At 42.6% G+C, this 25110-nt stretch overlaps 2 protein-coding genes across 2 annotated transcripts; both read left to right on the plus strand.

Moving 5' to 3' along the window:
• Positions 1-810: 810 nt before the first annotated feature.
• LOC117247635 (5-hydroxytryptamine receptor 3A-like) lies at positions 811-11594 on the plus strand. The gene is made up of 9 exons (XM_033612225.2): positions 811-1043; positions 1220-1264; positions 1355-1464; positions 2949-3118; positions 3294-3454; positions 6738-6948; positions 8930-9040; positions 9460-9521; positions 9855-11594. The coding sequence occupies exons 1-9, from the start codon at positions 870-872 to the stop codon at positions 10101-10103; spliced, it is 1293 nt and encodes a 430-aa protein (XP_033468116.1). The 5' UTR covers positions 811-869; the 3' UTR covers positions 10104-11594.
• Positions 10532-24974, plus strand: LOC144459475 (uncharacterized). The gene is made up of 7 exons (XM_078163691.1): positions 10532-10600; positions 17153-17177; positions 17491-17568; positions 18348-18416; positions 20612-20769; positions 24363-24407; positions 24528-24974. Exons 1-7 carry the CDS (start codon positions 10532-10534, stop codon positions 24639-24641), a joined length of 558 nt encoding a protein of 185 aa, XP_078019817.1. The 3' UTR covers positions 24642-24974.
• The last annotated feature ends 136 nt before the right edge of the window (positions 24975-25110 follow it).

Genomic DNA, 25110 nt, shown 5'->3' on the forward strand with positions numbered 1-25110 from the left:
TTGGCTATATGATGCTTGTTAAGGTTGATTAGTAACCTCAGACGCAACCTGCCGGCACCTAACCTTGCGTTTTCCAGGTGGTTAGAGACGCAGCATGTGTACGGCCCCTAATTTCCAGGGCTGGTACCTGCAGTTATTCCACAGGCTAGTTAATAACATGTCGGGCAGGAAATCCAAAGTGTGGGATCATTTTGAGAAGGTGAAGGACCAACCCAAGGTGATATGTAAACTCATCTTCATTGGTCGACTACAAACATGACGTATCATCTGAAACATGGAAGTAGCTACATGCCCATTAGCCCACAGTGTCATTAACAGGCGGCTCGCTCAGTGTGTGACGTGCACTTGTAGATAAAATATAGGCCTATATTAATGAAGGTTCATTAGTACGGTTTTGTATTTCCTTGTAATGTAGCACAGTGTTAACAATGTTACTGATACTATTCTTTCTCACACCTTCAACTCAAACCATTGTGTTGCCCCACCCAAAATATATGATTTCATAATTACATTAATATTGTAAACATGCGGGTGACTAGTTGACTAATGGTCCCAATTGACAACTATTGGTTGACTAGGAAAATTCTTAGTCAGGGGCAGCCCTAGTCAGTATTTGATTCATTAACTCTCATATTGACAGTTTCCAACTAGCTTTATATTTCAACAACATAATCAAATTCCTGAATTTCAGTTGTGGCTTTTGGTTTTGACGAGCCACCCGAAGATTTTCAGTGGCCACATCTGGCTACCTCATGAAAAATTTCTGGGGGCGCCACTGCTCTGAAGCCATAATTTAACAGATGGAAATTGGTATGTTTCTGTATTTCATACATGTAAGATCATCTCTCTCTCATTGTTGATGCGTCTTGATGTTTTTAGCCGTGCACAAGTCATCTGAGACAGTGTGCAGTTATCAGGATGTTTTAAACTACCTGAACTTGACCAGAAACAATGAGCTGTTCTTCATGACCCGGCCTGTCAAAGACTACCAAAACCCCACACAGGTATTCCTGGAGGTACTGCTGTATGCCATTCTAGATGTGGTGAGTAAGTAAGACTTGACATTATAACGGTTGCTGTTGTTCATTCATATGAAAGTGGTTCAAATGTGTTTTTGTGATTTGAAGCTGTATGTCAGGCTTGGTTGTTTGGGTTGTGCTGTCATGCTGTCTTTCCCTGACTGGAAAGATTTTCACTGTATTTCTTTGTTTGTTTATAGAGAGAGATTGACCAGACATTTGTTCCTTATGTTTGGATTTTCACGGTGAGTTCTCTCTGAGAAAAACAGCACTTGAATCGTCGTCACCTTGTCACCATTGTATTCCTGATTTTTGTTCCCTGTTTGCCTCTGTAGAAGTGGCAGAACGAACACATTCACTGGGATCCAAATGACTTTTGTGGTATTGAGGCTGTTTCTCTTCCCACCGAGGTTTTGTGGAAGCCAGATATAGCTATTGAAGAAATGTACGTTTATGCACTCACACTCATAAAACTGCACACAGTCACAATTACAGGAATTGGTGTAATGGGGAATCATGTTACTGTTTACAAATAATGGCTGAAGCATATGGAAACCAAGACACTATACACCACAGTGTTTAAAGGGCCAGTGTGTAAAATGGGTTGAAAACCGTTGAGAACAGTGACATCAGTGGTCAAATTCTAGATTGCAGGACTCACTCGCTCACCCCTCCCGTCGGGTAAATGACGGTGGCCTCGTAGGGACAAAAAGCCTTTAGTAGACACGCTCCTTTTCAGGAGTAGGTCTATCAAGCGACAAGGTGAATATTTATTTAGAAATCTAAACCATGTTACGATATTGTAATGAATCCCTCACGAGCAGGAGACCAGAGGAGCGTTTGGGAAAAAGGCCCGTTTATTTGAGCACTCCAAAAACTCCAGTAACACTCCAGGGGATAGCACGTAAAAGACTCCGTCCCAAACTCTGACTCTTCTAGCGTAACACACACACTTCATACACACATACTCACTTACAGTACCCAGCGGGGCAGCCCTCCCCCTCTCTGCTCCACCAATCTCCAGCCCGCACACTGACTGACAGCGTAACCTGTAAACACAACTCAGCTGTTTATTTAGCCTAGCAATATCTCCGGACTATAGTAGCTGCAATGGACGACTTTGAATGCGATTTTGAAGAGTTTTTTGTAGCGGACACAGACCCAGAGCCATACGTGTTTGAGCCGGAGTACACAGATGAGGAACTCCATGTGTTGGATGCTGAGCGGGCGAGAAGAGAGGCTGAATCCTCCGCTCCCATTTTGCTGCACAGAATGGGATTCGGTGCTACTGCTACCATCGTTGGGGAGATATATCATCAGGAGGAAAAGCACCGCAGAGAGTGCATCACAAGGAGTGAAGTTGCGTCTTCTTTTCCTCGCAGATGACGGTTCGGGTTCATTCTCTTCTGTTGTGTGGTAAGTGTGGTCCATTCGCAAACTTTATAACTAAAAAAACTTTTCACTACTCTCTATCGACGAACTACTAACACTCTGCTGTTTCCTCCTCCTTCTCCCTTCCTTCCGCTGTCTTCGTTGGTTTATTTATACACGTGAAACGCGTTCTCTGGCTGGCTGGATTGTCCGCTCGGACTGCCGTACATACATGGCGGCGCAAGATGGCGACCTCTCTAAAGCAAGGCCCTTGCTATATATATATATATATATATATATATATATATATATATATATATATATATGTATAGTAAAGCATGATTATAAGGCTACGAAAACCAAACAAATTTTATTTTATAGCGATTATACACTCATATAAACATATTAATGGGTAGAAGATTCAGATTCAGATTTGACAATAAACCATGCCAAATATTACACACTGGCCCTTTAAAAGTGTGGTTTACAATCAAATGGTGAATATCCAAGTGCATGATGTGTGCATGTTTGCTTATATAGCTGTGTGTTATCATCCAGGACAGAAAAAGACAAAGCTCCTCCAAGTCCTCATCTCACCATCACTTTTACTGGTGAAGTCCATGTTCAGGATGACCAGGTGCTTGTCAGCACCTGCAGAATGCACGTTTACAAATTCCCCTTTGACATTCAGAGCTGCAAACTCACCTTCAAGTCTGTCGTACATTCTGGTGAGTCTGTAACTAAGTTCTCTGCTTCTGTTTTCCCATGTCTGTGTCCACCTTTTGTAAGGACTTTCACAGTTTAGTGTAATCTGAACACAACACCAGATATCAACACATACCGTACATTTTGTCTTTGTTACCCTGCAAGGAAACTTCAGTTTGTGTTTATCTCCCACGTCAGATGCAGAAATACAGCTTGTTCGCCATATCAATTCGTCACAGGTCACAGAGTGGTCTCGTGAGGTGATGCGGACCCAGTATGAGTGGCTGTTCATCAACATGACAGTCACCAACAAAACTGTCAACATGTTTGACTTTCAACAAGACGTGATGATTTACACTGTAAGTACTGCTGTGTATTATACATTAAGGCCTCTGTACACACTATTCATCAGTAGTACAGTACAGTAGTACAGGAAGATAGCAAATCATGCAACATCACTTCAAACCACTGGAGGTCAGCAAAAACGTTAAGCCCTATAAGATAAGGTAAGATAAGATACACCTTTATTGATCCCATAATTGATAAATTCCAGTGTTACAGCAGTCAAGGAAAAAGAGTCAGATTAAAGATTTCAAAATTAGACTTAAAAAACTTAAATAACTAGGCATGCAAATAAGTACAAAAATCCAAGAGTCGGCGTTAAATAACAATAACAATAACAATAATAATAATAATGAAAATAATAGGAAGTGGATAATAATGAGCAGTAGTGAATGAAAATGAGCAGTGGATAAAGGGAGCACATCTAGTGCAAGTGATTGTATGTGCAAAACAGCAGACAGCTGTGGTGTCCATAAAGTGTCCATAGTGTCAATAAAGTGTCAATAAAGTGTCCATGGTGCAGTCTACTGTGAGCAGTGCTGGTTATGTGGCCTGACAGCAGCAGGCAGGAAGGACCTGCGATAGCGTTCCTTCACACACTTTGGGTGAATCAGTCTATCACTGAAGGAGCTCTCCAGAGCTTTTATCTCCTCCTGCAGGGGGTGGGAGTCATTAGTCCTCAGGGATGACAGCTTGGCTGTCATCCTCCTTTCTCCCACCACCTGCACAGAGTCCAGAGAGCATCCCACGACAGAGCTGGCTTTCTTGATCAGCTTGTCCAGTCTCTTCCTATCTGCAGCCGAGACACTGCTGCCCCAGCAGACTACTCCGTAAAAGATGGCTGATGCCACCACAGTGTCAAAGAAGGTCTTCAGGAGCACCCCCTGCACTCCAAAAGACCTGAGCTGCCTCAGCAGGTAGAGTCTGCTTTGGCCTTTCCTGTACAGTGCTGTTATGTGATTAGTCCAGTCCAGTTTATTGTTAAGATGAACACCCAGGTACTTATAAGATGTCACCATCTCAATGTCCTTTCCCTGGATGTTCACCAGTGTTGGGGGGAGGAGTCTGCGCCTGCAGAAATCCACCATCAGCTCTTTGGTTTTCCCCGCGTTGATCTGAAGGTGGTTACTCAGGCACCAGTCCACAAAGTCCTGGTTCAGTTCTCTGTACTCACTGTCGTCCCCATCTGTGATGGGACTATGGCAGAGTCGTCAGAGAACTTCTGCAGATGACAGGTGGGGGTGTCGTATGAAAAGTCTGCAGTGTAGAGGGTGAAGAGGAACGGTGCCAGCACCGTCCCCTGCGGGGCCGCTGTACTGCAGACAACCAAGTCCGATACACAATCCTGGGTCCTGACATACTGCGGCCGGTCCGTGAGGTAGTCCAGGATCCAGGATGTGAGGTGATTAGCCACCCCTATGTGCTCCAGTTTGTCCCTCAGAAGCGCAGGCTGTATGGTGTTGAAAGCGCTGGAGAAATCAAAGAACATGATTCTCACAGAGCTTCCAGGCTTCTCCAGGTGAGAAAGAGCTCTATGCAGGAGGAAGATGACGGCGTCGTCCACCCCAATGCCAGGCTGGTAGGCAAACTGCAGCGGGTCCATTGAAGGGCCTACTGCGGGGCGGAGACGAGACAGGACCAGGCGCTCCAGAGTCTTCATGAGGTGTGATGTTAATGCCACTGGTCTGAAGCTGCTGAAGTCCTTGGGGTGCGGAGTCTTGGGCACAGGTACCACGCAGGATGTCTTCCACAGCTGTGGTACTCTTCCCAGCCTCAGGCTCAGGTTGAAGATGGTTTCAACTAACCCGCACAGTTGGTCTGCGCAGGACTTCAGGAGCCTGGAGCTGATGCCGTCTGGACCCGCAGCCTTCCTCGTCTTCATCTTCCTCAGCTGATCTCTCACCTGACAGGTAGTGAAGGACAAGCTGGAGCAGGGGGGCTGTGTGCTGGGGGGTGGGGGTGATGAGGTGGGGGGAGGAGTGGGGGTTGGTGAGATGTCCGGGGAGCGGGAGTGGGGGAGGTGTCGAAGCAGTGTGCCAGGAGTGTAGGTGGGGGGGAAGGTGAAGGTGAGGATGAGGGGGGTTGCAGCTGTGATGTCTGGGCCAGGGGAGGGGCAGACTGATCAAATCTATTGAAGAACAGATTCAGATCATTCACCCACTTCTGGTCACCTCTGGCCTGGGAGTCTGGTTGTTTGTGTCCTGAGATGGTTTTCAGACCTATAAGGCCCTGAGACACTGAGACAGTCAGCCATTTGGTCACAGTCGGGCCGTCACCCAAGCTTTTATGGTGTATTCTGCACCGTTGGCCCTCATCGGCCCTTATCGGGGTTTTTTCAGCCAATTCAGGATGTTGAAATGGCATTGGAGACAACAAGGCCTGTCGGTGAATGAAATCATTTCAGCTCAGTGCATGAGAAGAGAAATGGAGATGAGGAAAATAAACAAACAGCTAAAGTCAAGAGAGCATCAGCTTGGCACAAACTTGTTATATGAGGCAAGATTTTTTTTTTAGTAGCTCCTCAGTAGAAATGGTTCGGAATCATTTTTGTTATTGTTTGCTAGCTGTGGTAAATATGCTTTGTTCATTCAGCATGGCGTTGTGTTGTTAATGTGCTGACTGGCTAACAAGCCTTTTGAATCTGTCCTGTCGGTCTTCAGATTTCCCTTTTTTAATGACGAATACAGATCACCCCCCGCCTGCAGGCATAGAGAGTTATTTCCTCCCACGCAGGTGCAGAACACAGTTGGTTGCTAGTTGCTAGTTGGTTGCTGGCTGTTGTCCTTGCAGTGTGTTCAGGTGCAACTTTTGGCCATCACACAGTCAGCCTTCGTTGCCGCTAGTTCGTTGATGTTGATTTGGTTTGTCTGGCCCTTTAAGAGGAGTGTGTCTTGCACTTTAATTAAATAATCTTTTTTTTAAAGACACTTGGTTTTCCTTCTCTACGTTTCAGGAAGGAAGTATTGTGCTTGTTATTGCACAGGATTGAAGTGACATTTCAAAATCCCATAACTCATGAAATATTGTGAATATCTTTCATCTTTTCCTTCGTGTCCTTTCATTTCTTCACATTTATTTCCTTCCTTTTATTTCTTGCTTGAACTGACCTTGAATATGATAATCCCTTTAACTAGAGATAGATGGCTGTCACCCAAAACATTTTTTACTTAAACAAAAATTTGACATTATTTTTTGATTATCTGCTGTGTACTACGTGGTCGGTGTAGTTTAGCCTTTCTCTGATGTGTATGTGTAGGAGTCAGAACATTTACCATCTGATGCTCAAAAATTAATTTACAGATCACCATGAAGAGGCGGTCTCTCCTCTACATTGTCAACTTCTTACTGCCCATCCTGTTCTTCTTCTGTCTGGACTTGGCTTCCTTCCTGATCTCAGACAGCGGGGGCGAGAAGCTCAGCTTCAAGGTCACTGTGCTGCTTGCTGTCACTGTGATGCAGCTTATTCTCAATGAAATTCTGCCTTCCTCTTCAGACAGGATTCCACTTATAGGTAAAGAAGTCTAAGAGCCTAGAGCCATGCTAGTGACTTAAGGCTGTACTTAGGCAGTATGTTGCTTTTAGCTAAATGCAAACGTGCTAACATGCTAACATGCATGTTTGAAGTACAACTAAGGCTTATGGGAATGTCATTACATTTGCAGGTCATAAACAAAAGACACAACACAAATGTCAACCTCATGGTTGCACTAGAAGGAAAAAGTCACGTAGGAAAAAGCAAGCACTCTCTAAAACTAAATACACTCATAAGGTGCATGGCCAGAAACAGTCAAAAAAGGAAAAACGCCAGCACTCTCAAATGTCCTTTTAGTTCAGTTTAATAACTCAGCTTGGATGGCTGGCGTTTTTCCTTTTTGCACTAGAAGGAAAGTCAGTGGATTGCCAAAGTATGTACAAACTTTCATCGTATTGCATCCAATAGTTGTTGAGACTTTTCAGTCTGGACCACAGTGGTGGACAGACCAGTTGACATTGCCATCCTTAAAGGAATACTCTGACGATTTGGGAGTTATGCCCTTTCTCTATCATTCTCATATTGAGAAAACATGATCGATATCTTTGTTGTGTCTGTACATCCAGTGGCTGGGTCTCAGTGGTTAGCATTGCAGTTTAGCTTAGCGAATAAAATTGAAGTCTATAGGGGGTCAGTAGCCTACTCGTAAAAGTAAACAAATAAACGTTACAGAAACCCTGAAGCTGGCATTTCTACACGTGCATTTAAAATAAACATGTTTAAACATTAATTTGAAAAACGAGAGTCCTTTTTAGTCGTTTTAGAAGAAGTTTGATACACGGAACTATAGTGTGTTTACGCCCTGGGTGGAGGAATACACCGGTGAGCAACAGCTGCAGCTGGCTCTGGGACAGGTACGCTAGGTCACTTGGTAAAAGCAAACAAAGAGACGACACGGACGATATTACTCACTCGACTGAAAGCTGTCCATCAGCTCCTGCAGGCCTGGGGTGATTTTTCCAGTTTATCTTAGGAACATGAAAAAATGTTTCAATCACGCCAGGATTAGTGATTGCTGCAAAGTTTTCACTCCTTGTGATGCACTCTCTGCGGCGGTTTTCCTCCTGATGATGATATATCTCTAGCCTCCCCAACAAAGATAGCACCGAATCCCATTCTGTGCAGCAAAATGATTCCACCTCCGTAGGCATAGGTTGGCAAGCCCTGCAGCTACACCACCAATCCTCCCCTGACCTCGGTCTCCCCTCGGCCCCTTGCTGTTCCACTGCCTCGGAGGATTCAGCCTCTCTTCTCGCCTGCTCAGCATCCAACACCTGGAGTTCCTCATCTGTATACTCCGGCTCAAACAGGTACGGCTCTGGATCTGTGTCCGCTACAAGAAACTCTTCAAAATCGCGTTCAAAGTTGTCCATTGCACCTACTATAGTCCGGAGACATTGCTAGGCTAAATAAACAGCTGAGTTTTGTTTACAGGCTACGTCTGTGCCTGTGCCTGCTCACCGGTGTATTCCTCCGCGCAGGGCGTAAACACGCTATAGTTCAGTGTATCAGACTTCTTCTAAAACGACTAAAAAGGACTCTTGTTTTTCGAATTAATGTTTAAACGTGTTTATTTTAAATACACGTGCAGAAATGCCAGCTTCAGGGTTTCTGTAACGTTTATTTGTTCACTTTTACCGAGTAGGCTACTGCCCCCTATAGACTTCAATTGTATTCACTAAGCTAAGCCGCAATGCTAACCGCTGAGACCCAGCCACTGGACGTACAGACACAAAAAAGATATCGATCATGTTGTCTCACTATGAAAATGATAGAGAAAGGGCATAACTCCCAAATTGTCGGCGTAGTCTTTTAAAGCCTTGCTAAAAAAAACAAGTAAATGTCAAAGTCCTTTCTTTTACTGTACTGCACTTTATAGGAACTTTAGCAGGAACACCACATATACTGACTCAATGTGTAATTATTTGTTTGCATTAACGATGTTGCCTTCCCCCTTCAGTGGTCTACTGCATTGGAATTTTTGCTCTTATGATGCTGAGCCTCCTGGAGACAATTTTGGTGATGTATCTGATGGAGAAAGACTCTTCATACCAAGACAACGAGTGCAGTGGTACAGAAGCTCCTCTGTCATAGTCAAATTGTTACTGTCATGTCCACCTTTACTTAACTTCCTTAATAATTTCTGTAAACAGTTTATGCACATGCATGTAGTGTTGACCTATCACATTTTTTTGTGTGGAGAGGCGGGAAGCATTTGCCAGAACGCAATCTCAGAGCCCACTGGCTATAGTCTGAGGACCAGTCTGCTTTCATATCTGCTCATAGAGATTAGCCGAAATGACCGGCACACAGAAGAGGAAGTCTTGGCTGGCTATGCTACATCAGCCCAAAATACTGGCCAAAGCCCCCAGAGGCTTTATCGTTGTCAGACAATAACCAGTGGCTTCCAAGATTGCTTTCTGAATACACTGAAGTGGGTATATTTATAACTTGAAATACTGACTGGATGTTTTGTGTCTGTCCCTCCAGAGGACAACAAATGGACTCCCAGTGATGCGTCTGTTGATGAAACTCCAATTAAACTGCTCAAGGTAGGGATTGCGTTACACTTTAAGGGACTGGTTCAGCCAAAATTACAAAAACATAGTTCCTTAAGGTAGTGGCACTACCTTTGGTTTTACTTGTCAAGATTTTGGGATTTACACCTCAGAAATTTCTACTGTCACCCTGATACTACGGTGGCTAAGAGAGAGGTGAACGTGAACACATATCTGACCACATAAAACACAATATAAAGCTGATTTACAACACAGAATTTTCCAGGGTGTACTGACTTTTCAGTGTCTCAGCACTCTAATGTACTGTACATAAAAATTGGTTTGTAATTGTGCTTTAAACCACTGACTGTAAAACCATGTCTGCAGGGTAGTAGCAGCCAAATGACAGAGGAGTCCCATGCCTCAGATGAGCTGAGGGAGGTGGTTAAAATGCTGGCTGTGCTCCTCAACAGCAGGAAGGAAGAAGGAAAGCCCAGCTACTGGACCAGAGTGGCTAAAACAATCAACAAAGTTTTCTTCATTTTCTATGTCATAGCTGCAGGTCTGTTTTTAGTCTATATGTTTTTCCACTGGACTGATGCACACGATAATGGTGCAACACGAGGACACATATAATTGAGATATGGTTCTCTTTGCAGGTACAAGCAAGACTTACTATCATACAAAATTTTAACTTTCAGTAGAAACCCTTCCCTGTGTATCTGACATGCACAAATGTATATGTGACTCCACGGCGGGTTAATGCATTTTTGATGATTGATCATTCCTGCATCATAAGAACTTTGCAGTGAGTAGTGTTTGCATGTTTTACACACTGCTACATATCTAACACATATACTTCGTATAATCAGTAAAAATCTGCTTGTATGCCATCAAATTGTTGCTCTAAATGCCTTCGATATGTGCAATTCAAAATCACACTGAAAATCAAAGTAAAACATTGAAATCACAAGCTGATCCAACTGTGTGAATTTTCTCAAGGCAACTCATGATGTGACTCAGTAGTGTGTATGGCCCCTACGTGCCTGTATGCACTCCCAACAATGTCTGAGCATGCTCCTGATGAGTTGGCAAATGGTGTCCTGGGGATCTCCTCCCAGAGCTGGATCAGGGTATCTGTGAGCTCCTGGATAGTCTGTAGTCAGCCTGGTTCCAGACCATAGACCCCGTCCACTCAACTGAGTAGGCTTGCATCTCTGGTCTGGCATACTGCAATGAATTCGCGATTTATTTCGTCCAAACGATGGACGGACCAATGAACGCCGGGGGTGGGGGCGGGTCTAGCGATTAGCCAATCAGCGCCACGCTGATGTCAAGCTGTACGCCGGTGGGTAACTGGTGAGGATAGCAACAATGGCGACCGCTACAGATCCTACAGACCATGACAATGAGGTATTTTGCCACTACTCGCGTTAATGGAGGACCAAATTAAGGAAGCTGCTAAACTGGATTTAACGGCGATGCAGCTGGGCGTGCACGACGACGGAGACATTTTAAACGGGCAATGCTCGCTTGTTTTTGGCACCCCCGAGGCATGGATACTGTTGGGAATAGAATGATGTTATGTGTTTTACTATAAGTTGTGTTTCACTATATAAGTTTTAGATGTGTGAACAATGAGAATACTGAGATGATTTCAGCTGATCTGAATGTGTTTGCTTTGCAGAAGTGGAGAAGTACAGGAGAGGAAGAGACATGAAGTCTGAGGAGCACATACCGCAATGCTTAGATAATTAATTTCATATATGGTAAAAAGAATAGAAAGTGATATACAGATAGTAAGGTACAGCACGTGTGGGGAGTTGTGTTGTTCTCTTGTCTTTCAAAACAGGAACCACGCCCCCACCGCCAGCGGGAAGGAGTCAGATTAACACGAGGCAGGGGCGTGGTGTGGTGAAGGAGGAAGTGGAACTGCCAATGAGAAGAGGACAACGCCTTGCGTGCACAATGACACTCTGTTACGCTCAAATATACTGGGTCAGGGAAAGGACAGGAGGTCAGACTTCGTGAACTGACACACCTTTGTTGTTCGTCAGGGACGTGAAGTTGAGACCCAGAGCTCTGTAATTTTATTCCTTTACTGCTTAATAAACTACATTAACTGAGACCGAATATCTTCTCCTATTGCTTCATTAAAGAACACGCAGGACTGAGCTCACACATAGCACATTAGAGAGTAGGATGAGACTCCTAGTCCATCAGTACTAATGACGTCAGATTCTGGGTGAGCCGTTGATCTCTACTGATTGGTTAGGGAAAAATCAAATTCCCTCCCCCTTGTAAATCGCCTTCAATGGAGGCAATGTCAGACTGAAGGTTCTGAGAGCTTCAGTCTGACGCTCAGGCTAGTCTGTAGTGGTACTTTGTGGCGTCGGATGCATCAGTACATAACGTCCCATAGGTGTTCAGTTGGATTTAGGTCAGGGGAACGAGAGGGCCGGTCAATGGCATCAATGCCTTCATCATCCAGGAACTGCCTACAAACTCTGGCCACATGAGGCTGGGCATTGTCCTGCACCAGGAGGAACCCAGGGCTCGCTGCGCCAGGAGGAACCCAGGGCCCACTGCACCAGCGTAAGGTCAGACAATCACTTTCAGGATTTCATCCCTGTACCTAACAGCAGTCAGAGTACTGTTGGCAATGACATGGAGGTCTGTGCGACGCTCCAAGGGTATGCCTCCCCAGACCATCACTGAGCCACTGCCAAACTGGTCGTGCTGGATGATGTTACAGGCACCATAACGTTTACCAGGGTGTCTTGAGACTCTTTTACACCTGTCACATTCACTCATTGTGAACCTGCTCTCATCTGTAAAGACAACGGGGCGCCAATGGCAGATCTGCCAATTCTGGTGTTCTCTGGTGAATGCCAATTGAGCTGCACAGTGCTGGACTGTGCAGCACTGTGCAGCACTGTGCACAGTGCTGCACAGTGCTGGACTGTGAGCACAGGTCCCACTAATTTATTTTAATTTTATGTTCGCCTGATTCAGTTGTTATTGCAGATATCTGCTGTTAACCTAGCGTTAGCCTTTTGTTTATGGTTAGCCTGGAAATTTTGATTATCTGATGAAATACATTAATTATGCAACAGGCTAACATTATATTTGCTTCCTACAGTTACTTTTAGAATAGTCAAATTGGGATAGTTGCAAATTGTTTAACTAATGGTTAAAAACAAGTCAAAATAATTTGCAGTTTGATGTCATGAATAATGTTGAAAATGTATCGACCCTCTCTGTAGCTTATGAAAGAACTGGCAGAAGTCAGTAATTAACTGATAAACAAATTAAGAAAAGTGATGGGGTTAATTTTATTTGTCATATCAGCAAAACCTACCAGTAATTTGTTTTGCTTGTCCTCTATCACTGGCTCTTAAAGAAACTATTAACATTATAGCCAGCTAACGTAACATTAGCCTGTTTCATATTTAATTAAGAAACTAAACAGCCACAACAGTGAAAGCCAAAATTAACAGCTTTTGATTTGATAGCAAAGTTGATCCGCCAGGGTCATTCCTATGTTTCCAGGGTCCCATGATCTCCAGGTCTGTATGGCACATGAAGAGAACAAGACAAAAGGTCTTTTGTTCCCCAGTTCTAGTTCTCCCAGGGACCTATCTTCCCAAGATCCTATGTTTCTAGGGTCCCATGATCTCCAGGTCTATAGATATATACAGTACAGGCCAAAAGTTTGGACACACCTTCTCATTCAATGCGTTTTCTTTATTTTCATGACTATTTACATTGTAGATTCTCACTGAAGGCATCAAAACTATGAATGAATACATGTGAAGTTATGTACTTAACAAAAAAAGGTGAAATAACTGAAAACATGTTTTATATTCTAGTTTCTTCAAAATAGCCACCCTTTGCTCTGATTACTGCTTTGCACACTCTTGGCATTCTCTCCATGAGCTTCAAGAGGTAGTCACCTGAAATGGTTTCCACTTCACAGGTGTGCCTTATCAGGGTTAATTAGTGGAATTTCTTGCTTTATCAATGGGGTTGGGACCATCAGTTGTGTTGTGCAGAAGTCAGGCTAATACACAGCCGACAGCCCTATTGGACAACTGTTAAAATTCATATTATGGCAAGAACCAATCAGCTAACTAAAGAAAAACGAGTGGCCATCATTACTTTAAGAAATGAAGGTCAGTCAGTCCGGAAAATTGCAAAAACTTTAAATGTGTCCCCAAGTGGAGTCGCAAAAACCATCAAGCGCTACAACGAAACTGGCACACATGAGGACCGACCCAGGAAAGGAAGACCAAGAGTCACCTCTGCTTCTGAGGATAAGTTCATCCGAGTCACCAGCCTCAGAAATCGCAAGTTAACAGCAGCTCAGATCAGAGACCAGATGAATGCCACACAGAGTTCTAGCAGCAGACCCATCTCTAGAACAACTGTTAAGAGGAGACTGCGCCAATCAGGCCTTCATGTTCAAATAGCTGCTAGGAAACCACTGCTAAGGAGAGGCAACAAGCAGAAGAGATTTGTTTGGGCCAAGAAACACAAGGAATGGACATTAGACCAGTGGAAATCTGCGCTTTGGTCTGATGAGTCCAAATTTGAGATCTTTGGTTCCAACCGCCGTGTCTTTGTGAGACGCAGAAAAGGTGAACGGATGGATTCCACATGCCTGGTTCCCACTGTGAAGCATGGAGGAGGAGGTGTGATGGTGTGGGGGTGTTTTGCTGGTGACACTGTTGGGGATTTATTCAAAATTGAAGGCACACTGAACCAGCATGGCTACCACAGCATCCTGCAGCGACATGCCATCCCATCCGGTTTGCGTTTAGTTGGACCATCATTTATTTTTCAACAGGACAATGACCCCAAACACACCTCCAGGCTGTGTAAGGGCTATTTGACCAAGAAGGAGAGTGATGGAGTGCTGCGGCAGATGACCTGGCCTCCACAGTCACCGGACCTGAACCCAATCCAGATGGTTTGGGGTGAGCTGGACCGCAGAGTGAAGGCAAAGGGGCCAACAAGTGCTAAACACCTCTGGGAACTCCTTCAAGACTGTTGGAAAACCATTTCAGGTGACTACCTCTTGAAGCTCATGGAGAGAATGCCAAGAGTGTGCAAAGCAGTAATCAGAGCAAAGGGTGACTATTTTGAAGAAACTAGAATATAAAACATGTTTTCAGTTATTTCACCTTTTTTTGTTAAGTACATAACTCCACATGTGTTCATTCATAGTTTTGATGCCTTCAGTGAGAATCTACAATGTAAATAGTCATGAAAATAAAGAAAACGCATTGAATGAGAAGGTGTGTCCAAACTTTTGGCCTGTACTATATACATATATTGCACATAATGGGAAGAAAACAAAGGGTCCTTTGTTCCCGAGATTTAGCTGTCCAGGGGTCCTGTGTTCCTCAGCCCTATACAGTAAATAATGGAAACCTGAGAAAGATGTTCTCCAGCTCTGCATACACTCAGTATGACAGGGGTTAGACTAGGCAACTATTATGACTCTGACAGTGATGAAATTGTCCAGGCAAAGGTCTTTGTCTAAATATAGTTGGTCCCTCTGTTCGGAAAACAGTTCCAAAATTAATTGTAGCCCAAGAAATTAAATTATACTAATGCCAATACTATAATAAATTAATTTAAAACAACTTCTAATAGGAAGTGAGAAAAGGGCTACAGGTGGTTAAAAAAAAGAAGTAGATGGCCAGGTTTAGTTACCATTTTTGAACAGGTTAAGGTAAGGAAAGAGGTCAAATGTTGGGGTAATGTAAAATAGCCATAACAACTAATCATTCCCATCTCCAAACAGGTTAAGATTAGGAAAAAAGACCTGGGAAGGGGGAATGAAATTGCACTGATGTATGTATTGATGTGCAGAATAAGCCAAAGCTGTTTTAGGGACAGAGTGTGACAAGAAAGTGACATAAACACAACAGGGATGTGTGTGCCCTAACAGAATATTGATCTGGGGAACATAGGACCCTGGGAATGTGGATACACTCCAGATCTGCCCACAAGCGACAAAGTGCCGAGGGTGTTGGCAGTTCCTGGCAGCTTTGTTGCATTAGATGTGGTTTTATTAGTAGACAAATAAGATAAAAGGGGGGGAAAGGGTCTGTTGCCCGTCCCTTTTCTAGGACAAAGCAGTGATATTACAGCAACAAACAAGACATCACCAAGAGAACCTCTCACAGTCATGATGCTTGCAGGTTTCCTCTTTCTGCTCCTCACAGGTAAGCTGGAACATTTCTGTATGATGTATGCAGGTGAGAAAACCTCAGCAGTTTGGCTGTCATTCCTGCTGCTTCTTAATTTAATTAAAGAATATTGTTTTAATTTTTAAAACCAGTAAATGGTTGGCTGATCTTATGATAGCCCTACAAGCTTCCAGTGTGAGGTGTTGTGATGACAAACTTCAATTCCAGGGTTGTCAAATACAGAATTGTGCATACTTACAATAACCTTGATTTTTTTTATTTCCAACTCAATACAGTGGAGGTCAATGTAGTTTTGTTTGTAATACTCACAGCATGAAAATAAAAAAATATATATTTATAACAGGTACTATGAATATCTCTTTCCAAAAACTGTTCACAGTGTGGTATGTTGATAATTTAGAGTCATGGGGACACTGTAAAGAGTTGTTGTGATTGAATTTTTTTCAATTGCCACCTTACAGTGCTTTGAGCTTCACAAACCAAATCTCATTCACTTCCATTGTTATAGTGTAGAGGCAGAAATCTCAGAGACGAATATCTCAAAACCATTTCAAATCAACCAGAGCTAAGTGAGAAACTACTTATTTAGTTAATTTTGTTTACTGACCCAATATTCCTTTTTAGTTACATGTTTTAGGATGTCAGAAGATAAGTTTTGTAAGTATTCAAAACCATGCTCTGAGAGCTTGGTAACACTTTAAGCCCAGTTCAGACCAAACGGGATGAAACCATTTTAGAACGTTGCAGAGACAAGTTACAGCGATGTGAACTGGCCAGTCCTGGCTTGACTCAAGCCGGTTGATGGTGTCAGCTGCAACTCAGCTGGTCAGATTGCCAGTCGGCTTGAAGTGAAGTCCACTGGTCAAGTCAAAATCATCACAGATGGTGTATTTGGACGTGTTTGCTTGCTGCAGCAGGTGCTTTATCCCTGCCAACCCCTCTCTTTCCGTCCTCATAGTGTGCCTGTGTCAGACAGTGGGTTACTGCTGCTGCTTGTGTATGTGCTTATACACACACGCATTCTCATTGACTGATAAATTGGCGGCGGTTACTTATATTATTGTGGCTTATTTATTATGAACGCAGTCTATCTGATGCTCATTTTGTTTGTTTTCCACTGTTTCATCACTACCACAAATGCAACCATAGCTAGAATCTCACTATCACTATCCTCATTCATATTATAAGAAGCTGCAAATTATAATCAGCCACAAAATAATTCAAAGAGATGGTACACCAACTTAACAAACTGACCTTTCAAAATGACATATGAGGGAGCATATATAGTGGCTTGGCCAAACCACACAAGGGGTAACCAAAATGGACGGTAACTACAACTGAACACAAAGCAAAACTAACTAAACCGAAATCCCCCCCCTTGACAAAGCAGCAAATGGTTTGGTCTAATGCGCTGGCTCCAGGATTTAGCAGTTCTCAGCCCTCAGCCATGTCTTTCTCCACCAGGAAGGGACCTCCCCAAACAACCAAGGTAACTTAAAGACAAAGAAACAGATAATTAATATCAAACAGTTTGCCTGTGTAACCGCACAATGCTAGAATGTGTACATTTAAATTAAACAATGTACAGTTAAAAGCAGATAGACAAATTCTAAATCAAACCAACTGTGTGATGTGAAATGGTTAAGTATGGTTGACGATAAATCAAAGTAACCTGTGTAGATAACATACTAATGAGTTTAAAGAGTGTGGCTTGGGAAAACATTACCATGTGTGGCTGTGAACATCACAGTGTGCATTGAGATAATGTTCTATCTAAAGATCTGTATACTCTTTTCTGTCAGGTGGGAGTACCTCCAGTTACGCAGAACAACCAGAGCTTCTTGATGTTCAACAGAAGTCAAATCAGAGCTTTGAGAACGGTATGTACAAGAAAGAGTCACTTCAAAAGTGCACAGTAACTATATGTAGGAATATCATTCCTGGAGCCTTAACTATGGAATCTAAAAGCCAGTTAAAACCATGCATTTTAAAAAGAGAACTGGGATACGGTGTCAGAGGCAGAGCCCCGTTCATTCCTATAAACGTTGCTCAGTGGCCAAAAAAGGTTTGCCCGTGTGTAAATCCACCCAGATCTTCCACAGTGTGGGGCCCATAGAGCTAGCACACTAGAGACTTCCACCTACTGAGTGACCTCCGGTTTAGCCCTCTATGAAATTAAATGGGGATAAAAAGTTTTAATCTTGCAGCTCTTCTAGACTTTCAGATTGTTATTAGACTGAATGGATCAAATCCAGATAATGAAACAGGTAATTTTATGGTGATTGTGATACTCAAAAAAGTCCATCCACTGATTTTCAGACCTCTCTTTCACAATGTAAGTCTATGGGAAAAAAGTATTTTTGGGCCATGGACCTGAAAGATGTAATTCCACAGTTTGGCCACAGTGTCAAATTGGCTTCAAAGACCAGCACTGTTCCTGAGGCCTTGGTTAAAACCCACAAGAGCTAAGTGAGAAAATATTGACTCAATAATTTGGTTTACTGACTCTATTTATTTATATTATTCAAAGAAAAAATGGATGTGAAAAGATGAAATTAAGATTTTAAGATTGGGTTCTTAGAGAGTATTTGCTAACAGATTAACACTTTAAAATTGTGCAGTTGAATCAGGGTAAGAGCTGTATTCTCTTTGCTGTCAGGTGGAAATACCTCCAGTTACTCAGAAGAATCAGTGCTTCAACAGAACTTCAATCAGAGCTCTCAGGAAGGTATGTACAGCACACAGACACTCCAGGAGTGCGCAGTAATTATATGTATGTATAAAATAGGTTTTGGTTTACTGAATACTTAATGTATGACCTCAATGATGATGAAGGAATGACCCCTTGGGCACTGGTCCTATGGATGTACAATCTCCACAGGCTGTCCAGTAAGAACAGAAAATATGTTGACTGGTCAATGAATCCAGTTCACACACTCATTGACATCCCACTCATTTATTGTTAGTGGTTTAGAATATCCAGTGGTGTAGTTGTAGTTGGTGAGATTGCTGTACTACTATGTAGATAGGGAGGTTACTGAGGAGGAAATGGGTAAACTTTTCTATTTATTCCAATGGCTTTTCTGCTAACTGTTAACAGTCAGAAAAAGAGATGGTTATACCAGGTATACCTTCCAATACACCACTGGGCATATCCTTGTGTGAATTTGGTTTATTCTAATGGACGCACAGGATTGTAAACCAGGTGAATGAACAAATGTTAAATATAGTTCAGGAAACTGCAGCAGTGAGTGAAGTCTTTTTCAGTTTGGGACAGGTGCCCTGTTCAGTTGATGGAAAGATGCTGTGCACAGACTTATGATTAGTGCAGAAGGTGGATTGAATCTTGAGTGCTGTCTCTTTATGTGAATTCCATATGCATTCTGTACACAAAAGCTACATATTATAGGACTGTGCATGTGAACAATGAGTAGTATAAACAGAGGGATGCCTGTACTGAAAACTGGTGAAGATGCATGACCTTCTGACATTCCCCCAGTTTGGTGGAGAAAAGTTGAACCAGTTGAGCCAGGAGTGTCTTGTGGAAATGCTGGGATTCTGATGAGCCGAGCAACCAGTCATGCGTATGACTAATCTTTGACTTGGATTTGACAAGACCGTACTCTGCCATCAGCACTAAGAATGACTGCCATAACCTTTCTGACTGGGCACAGGTTATAAGGAGCTGCTGGTCAATGACAAGGATTTAGGGGCCAAGAATTAGATCATCCCTTTCCTGTTGCCACTTGGAGCAGGTCTGGATGGATGGCAGATAGTTCCTGATGAAGTGGATTCAGAATTAATCTGACAAGGCTTGGCTATGTCTTTGAAGTAATGCTGAATGTTGTCTCAGAAGGGGCAATATTTATTTGGCCTCTGTGGATTGTTTATCTGGAACCCTACTTGTGTAGACCGTTCTGGTACCTTTGCAGGGAGGATCATATCTGAGCAGGGTGGTTCTGGAGCATGCTGCAGACTTCTGCTTGATCTTGATGCCTTTCTAACGGTTCGTTGTCCCTCCGGTGATGATCCGGACCAGGTTCTGTACATAATCATCTTGAAATATGGACTTCGTACTCCAGCCACTCAGAAATGTCAAGCAAAGTCAGAATGGGTGTGCAAATGGGAGTGATGAAGCGCTTGCATTGTGGTCTCAGGTCATGTGGCTGGTTTGACAAAAGCGTGAGATTCACGACGCACACTCCAGTTCTCTCTTCCTTCCCCAGCTGGTCCAGCATCCCAACTTGAGCATTCTCCATCAGTGCAAACAGGTAGAAACCTCTGCTGTCAACACTCATGACACCAGACTAAGCCAGGACCTCAGTGATACATTGCAGGGCCAATTTGTAAGGCTCACTGTACATCTCTATATAAAAGGCCAAGGTGCAGAAGGGGAAAACCGGTGGCAGTGGGGGATGGAATTGTTCAACAACTTGTTGGAGATCATCTATCCTTTGGTTGACTGAAGGGCTGTCTGGTTGGTTGCAGCAGGGGGCATACAAAGTCTGGAGCCAAGGCCTTTGTGAAGGATGTCCTGCTGTCCTCAAACTGAATGAAGTATGAGAAAGGAGGTTGAGAATGCCTAGAGAGATTGCATTTCTTGCCTGAGCTGGTTGTAGTAGTCCCTCATTTCTCTCAGTGCTGACAAGGTTCTGGTGTGTCTGTCCATCAGGAGTACCTGTAGGTGCATTGTGTTACTTGCTATCTCCTGCGACGGAGTGGTCCTGGAGTATGTGTGACTCAACAGGAAGTTGTCGACAAACACAGCAGTGAGGTTGGATGTTGCCAACAGGGTCACTGCAAGTCCAGCTTGAAGGACCATATGAAAAAGGTGTTTGTTTACAGAATACCAATCGTATGACCTCAGTGGTGATGAATGAAAACACTTCTCATAGAGAGTGTGTCTTGATGTCTTTGCTGTAGATGGTGAGTCCTCCAACAGTAGCTGCAGTTATCGGGATCTTTTAAAACACTTGAACCTCACCAAAAATGAGTTGCACACCATGACCCTGCCTGTTAGAGACCATACGTCCACCATGCACATACAACTGGCTGTACTTCTCTATGCCATTCTAGATGTGGTAAGTGGTTGCTTATAATTATATTTACAGTTATTATTTATTTTGTTGTACATGTTGCATTGGCTCCATTTTTTGTGTTTGTCTGTAAAGTAACAGGATATCACAAAGTCGCATTCTGTCTACTGGATATTTGGGCTATATGCTCAGGAGCTAGGGTTAAATTGTCTGTGTTTACAGCACCAGCATGTGGCCATTTATGAAATGCTATAATTTTGCCCCATTTTAAAGTCATTTCTATCAGTGCAATGCAAAGATGCTTTGTGGGAATACAGAAAATCCACATGCAAATTCTTAGTATGACGACTATGCCAACTTGATGCCATCTCTTCTCATCATATTTTGACGCTCAAGAGAAGCCCCACAAGTTGCCTTTTGCACTGTATCTTGACCTAGGGGGTCAGTGGTTAGGTTAGGTTAGGTTTAGACAAAAACACTACTTGGTTAGGTTTAGGAAAACATTGTGGTTAGTCATGACAATCGAACAATTTGCATGACAAACAACTGGCAAATGAGTGACTAACGATTCATAGACAAAAAATTCAACGTTAGCATTTAGTTTTATACGGGACACAAACATCAGAATCCTGGGTCAAAGACCTGTGATTAGGCCCGTTTCCACTGAAGAAGTTCCTGGTACTATTTGGGGGGCATGAACTACTACAGGAACGTCCTCTTGCCCGGCCCTCTCAACCGCCATGAGAGGGCTGAGTAGGAGGAAGGTTCCTGTAAAGTTAGCGGGCTCTGGATGTGACGCAATCACTGCGCGACCATTTTGACCGGGGCGACGTAGTGGCGTAGGGACGTAGTTAGCTGTTAGCTGTTAGCGGTGTCTGTATTAACTCAATAAACGGTCCGTGAAAAAAAAAAAAATTTTCCAGTGAATGTCTTAGTTACAACATGACGGACCGTATATTGAGTTACTGAGTTATAACAGACACCGCTAACGGCCAAGTAATCCCCAAGCCCCAGTCAGTCTCGGGGCCATTCTGAATACCTACTCCGAGGCAGGGACTTGTTTATCCCCTGTAAAAGTTCCGGAACTCTGTCCTTCGGGGGTGGTTCCTGCGGTGGAGACACGCACCAACGGCCCCGGCCCTGTAAAATTACCCCGAAGTTCCTGCGGTGGAAACGGGCCTATTGTTGGACCCAGCCACCTCCCTTCCCACCCCTTGTTTATATTTATCACAATATGCCAGTATTTGAGTACCTTAACTGTTATTGCCAATTAGCCACCTAAAGTTAAATCATAATTAAAGGCATACTGTATCAGATACTGACACGCAATGCCCCCTTTAATGTCTGTATAAAACAGGGCTGTCCACAAACTCCAACGTAAACCCATCCATATCATTATTAGACAGTCAGAGCAATGACGTACAGTATATGCGAGTGTGGTCATATATAAATAGTGACTAACACTCTATAGCAATAGTTATTACTTCGGCACAGTCTGAATGCTGTGGGGCGAAGAACTCGCCCTCCAGTCTGTTTTTGTCTCGTTTTGCCAATCATCACATTCAGAAGATGCAATTTAAGAGAGCTTAATAGGCTGTACCTGCTGCAGTTGTGGAAGCAGTGGGCTATTTTTTTTAAGTAAAGCCACTAGAGGGTCTAAAAAGTGTCAAGTCTAGTGAAGAAGTCGGCAAGTTGGCAACACTGAGCACCACTGAAAAGGACAGGGGTGAGCTGGATTTACAACCCAAACTCCAAAAAATTGTGACGCTGTGTAAAACTTTAATAAAAACAGAATGCAATGATTTGTGAATCTTTTTTGGCCAATATTCAGTTGAATACAATACAGAGAAATGATATTTCATCTTTAAGCAGATAAATTTTGTTTGTTTTTTATGTAAAATATACACTCCTGAATCTGATGCCTGCAACATGTTCCAAAAAAGTTGGGACAGGGGCAACAAAGGGTGGGAAAGTTGTGAAATGCTAAAAAAAAAACACCAGTTTGAAACATTTCACAGGTAAACAAGTTAATAGGTAACAGATTAAAGTATCATGACTGGGTATGAAAGGAGCACCCAGTTGTCCACAAGCAAGGATTGTAACTTTGTGGAAGACTGTGGGCAAACAGCCCAGCAGTTTAAGAGCAACATGTCTCAACCCACAGTTGCAAGGACTTTGGAGATTTCACCATCTACAATTCATCATATCATCACAAGATTCAGAAAATTTGGAGAAATCGCTGTATGTAAGGGATAAGGCTGAAATCAAATCATTGTATTGCTGTGACCTTTGACCTCCAGGCAGTACTGCATTAAAAACCAACATGACTGTACATTACTGGATACTGGATATTACTACATGGGTTCAGGAGAACTTTGGAAAAACCATACCATACCACTTTGGTAAACACAGTCAGTTGCTGCATCTACAAATGCAAGTTAAGACTCTAAGTGAAAGCCATATTTTATCATCCAGAAACACCATTGACTTTTCTGGACCCAAGCTCATCTGACATGGTGGAAACATGTGTTGTGGTCTGACAAGTCCACATTGCAAATTATTTTTGTAAAAGGACCATCTAGATTGTTATTAGTGTAAAGTTTAAAAGCCAGCATCTTTTATGATATGGGGGGTGTTAGTGCCAATGGTGTGGGAAACTTGCACATCTGTGAAGACAACATCAGTGCTGAAAGGAACATACAGGTTTTGGAGTAACATGCTGCCATCCACAACGTCTTTTTCAGAGATGTCCCTGTTTATTCCAGTAAGACAATGCCAAGCCACACTCTGCATGGATTACAACAGTGTGACTTCATAGTAAAAGAGTGCAGGTACAAGATTGGCCTACCTGCAGTCCAGACCTGTCTCCCATCGAAAATGTGTGGCACATGATGAAGCACAAAATGCAGCATTGAACCTCCTGGATTGTTGTAGAACTAACATTGCATGTCAAACAAGACTGGGAAAGAATTTTACTTATAAAATTGCAACAGTTTGTGTCCTCAGTTCTTGGATGCTTACCAAGTGTTGTTAAAAGAAAAGGTGATTTAACACTATGCTAAATATGTCCATGTCCCAACTTTTTTGAAACATATTGCAGGCATCGAATTCAGAATGACTGTATATTTGCAAAAACAATTAAGTTTATCAGTTTGAACATTAAATATATTGTGTTTGTACTTTATGCAGTTGAATACGTGTCAAAACTGATTTACAAATCATTTCATTCTATTTTTATTTAAGTTTTACAGCATCCTAACTTTTTACGGTATTGTTTAATACAAGACGAAATGAGGGCATCATTGAGAAACAGAGTGCGGGACAATAATTATTTTATTATTATTTTATTTATATTTTGTTTGTCCCATTGGTGTTGCAAATACCATTTCACTTTACAGTCATTCATTTGATAAGTGCCACCACGAGGAGTCATGGAGAACTGACTCAGGCAGTCAAATTGACAGGAGATTCTGTTTAGATCACCTGCACATTTTAATAAAAATATGTTCAAAACCGTGACATATGAAGTCTGTTTGCAAACTTGTTGCACCTTGAATTAACACTGAATTTGAAAAGTTTCTTGATAGGTGATAGATGTCCTGCTTGGAAGATTTTCACACACATTTCTTTGCTCATAGAAAGAGAAGGACCAGAAGTTTGTTTCGTACATCTGCACTTTTACAGTGAGTTCTCTCTGAGGATGAATGCTCTTTTTGATTGAATTCATTCCCACCTGTCACTCTGTTGGTAAACTCATATTTCTTTTGTTCAAATGTATTTTCTCCCTTGTTATTCCTTTATAGTTTTGGAAAGATGAATACATTCGCTGGGATCCTAAGGACTTCTGTGGCATTGAGATGATGTATATTTCCTCTCAGCTAGTTTGGAAGCCAGATTTAATTGTCCAAGAGATGTAAGTTTGAATGTATGCACACTTTCATATCCAAATACTCTCACCACAGTAACATCACAGTGTTTAAAAAGTACAGTACACTCAGAAAGTATTCAGACCCCTTCACTTTATCCGACATTTTGTTATACTGCAGCTTTATGCAACATTGTTTAAACACTTTTTCCCCTAGTAATCAGTTTACACTCAGAAATCAGTTGGCAAGAAGGAACATAGCAGAAAAAGCTAACGCTACTGTAGCTTAACATTGCCTAAGCCTCTGTACTTTCTTCCTTGTTTGTTGCCAGTCCTCAGTACTATCTAACGTTAGCGTTTACATTATATTATAAAACTCATCAGTCATCCCTGACCCCGGATAAGTTTAAAAACTCCGGGGTTGTGTTTGACTGTGCAGGACAGGTAACGTTATGTTTAGTTTGCTTCTAATGTAACATATAACGTTATATATGACAACACAGCATCCAGTTGCTAATAGC

This window comes from Epinephelus lanceolatus, chromosome 21 (genome assembly GCF_041903045.1).
Source record: "Epinephelus lanceolatus isolate andai-2023 chromosome 21, ASM4190304v1, whole genome shotgun sequence".
In the NCBI taxonomy this organism is placed as follows: domain Eukaryota; kingdom Metazoa; phylum Chordata; class Actinopteri; order Perciformes; family Serranidae; genus Epinephelus; species Epinephelus lanceolatus.

What these genes read in the sequence shown, in the direction of transcription:
- LOC117247635 (XM_033612225.2), top strand. Translation starts at nt 870, where the DNA reads ATGTTTTTAGCCGTGCACAAGTCATCTGAGACAGTGTGCAGTTATCAG. An exon ending in CAAGTCTGTCGTACATTCTG is followed by an intron (nt 3,119 to 3,293) that starts GTGAGTCTGTAA and finishes CTCCCACGTCAG; the next exon opens with ATGCAGAAATACAGCTTGTT. An exon ending in AAGACGTGATGATTTACACT is followed by an intron (nt 3,455 to 6,737) that starts GTAAGTACTGCT and finishes ATTAATTTACAG; the next exon opens with ATCACCATGAAGAGGCGGTC.
- LOC144459475 (XM_078163691.1), top strand. Translation starts at nt 10,532, where the DNA reads ATGTCTGAGCATGCTCCTGATGAGTTGGCAAATGGTGTCCTGGGGATC. An exon ending in AAATCAGAGCTTTGAGAACG is followed by an intron (nt 17,569 to 18,347) that starts GTATGTACAAGA and finishes CTTTGCTGTCAG; the next exon opens with GTGGAAATACCTCCAGTTAC. An exon ending in CGTACATCTGCACTTTTACA is followed by an intron (nt 24,408 to 24,527) that starts GTGAGTTCTCTC and finishes ATTCCTTTATAG; the next exon opens with TTTTGGAAAGATGAATACAT.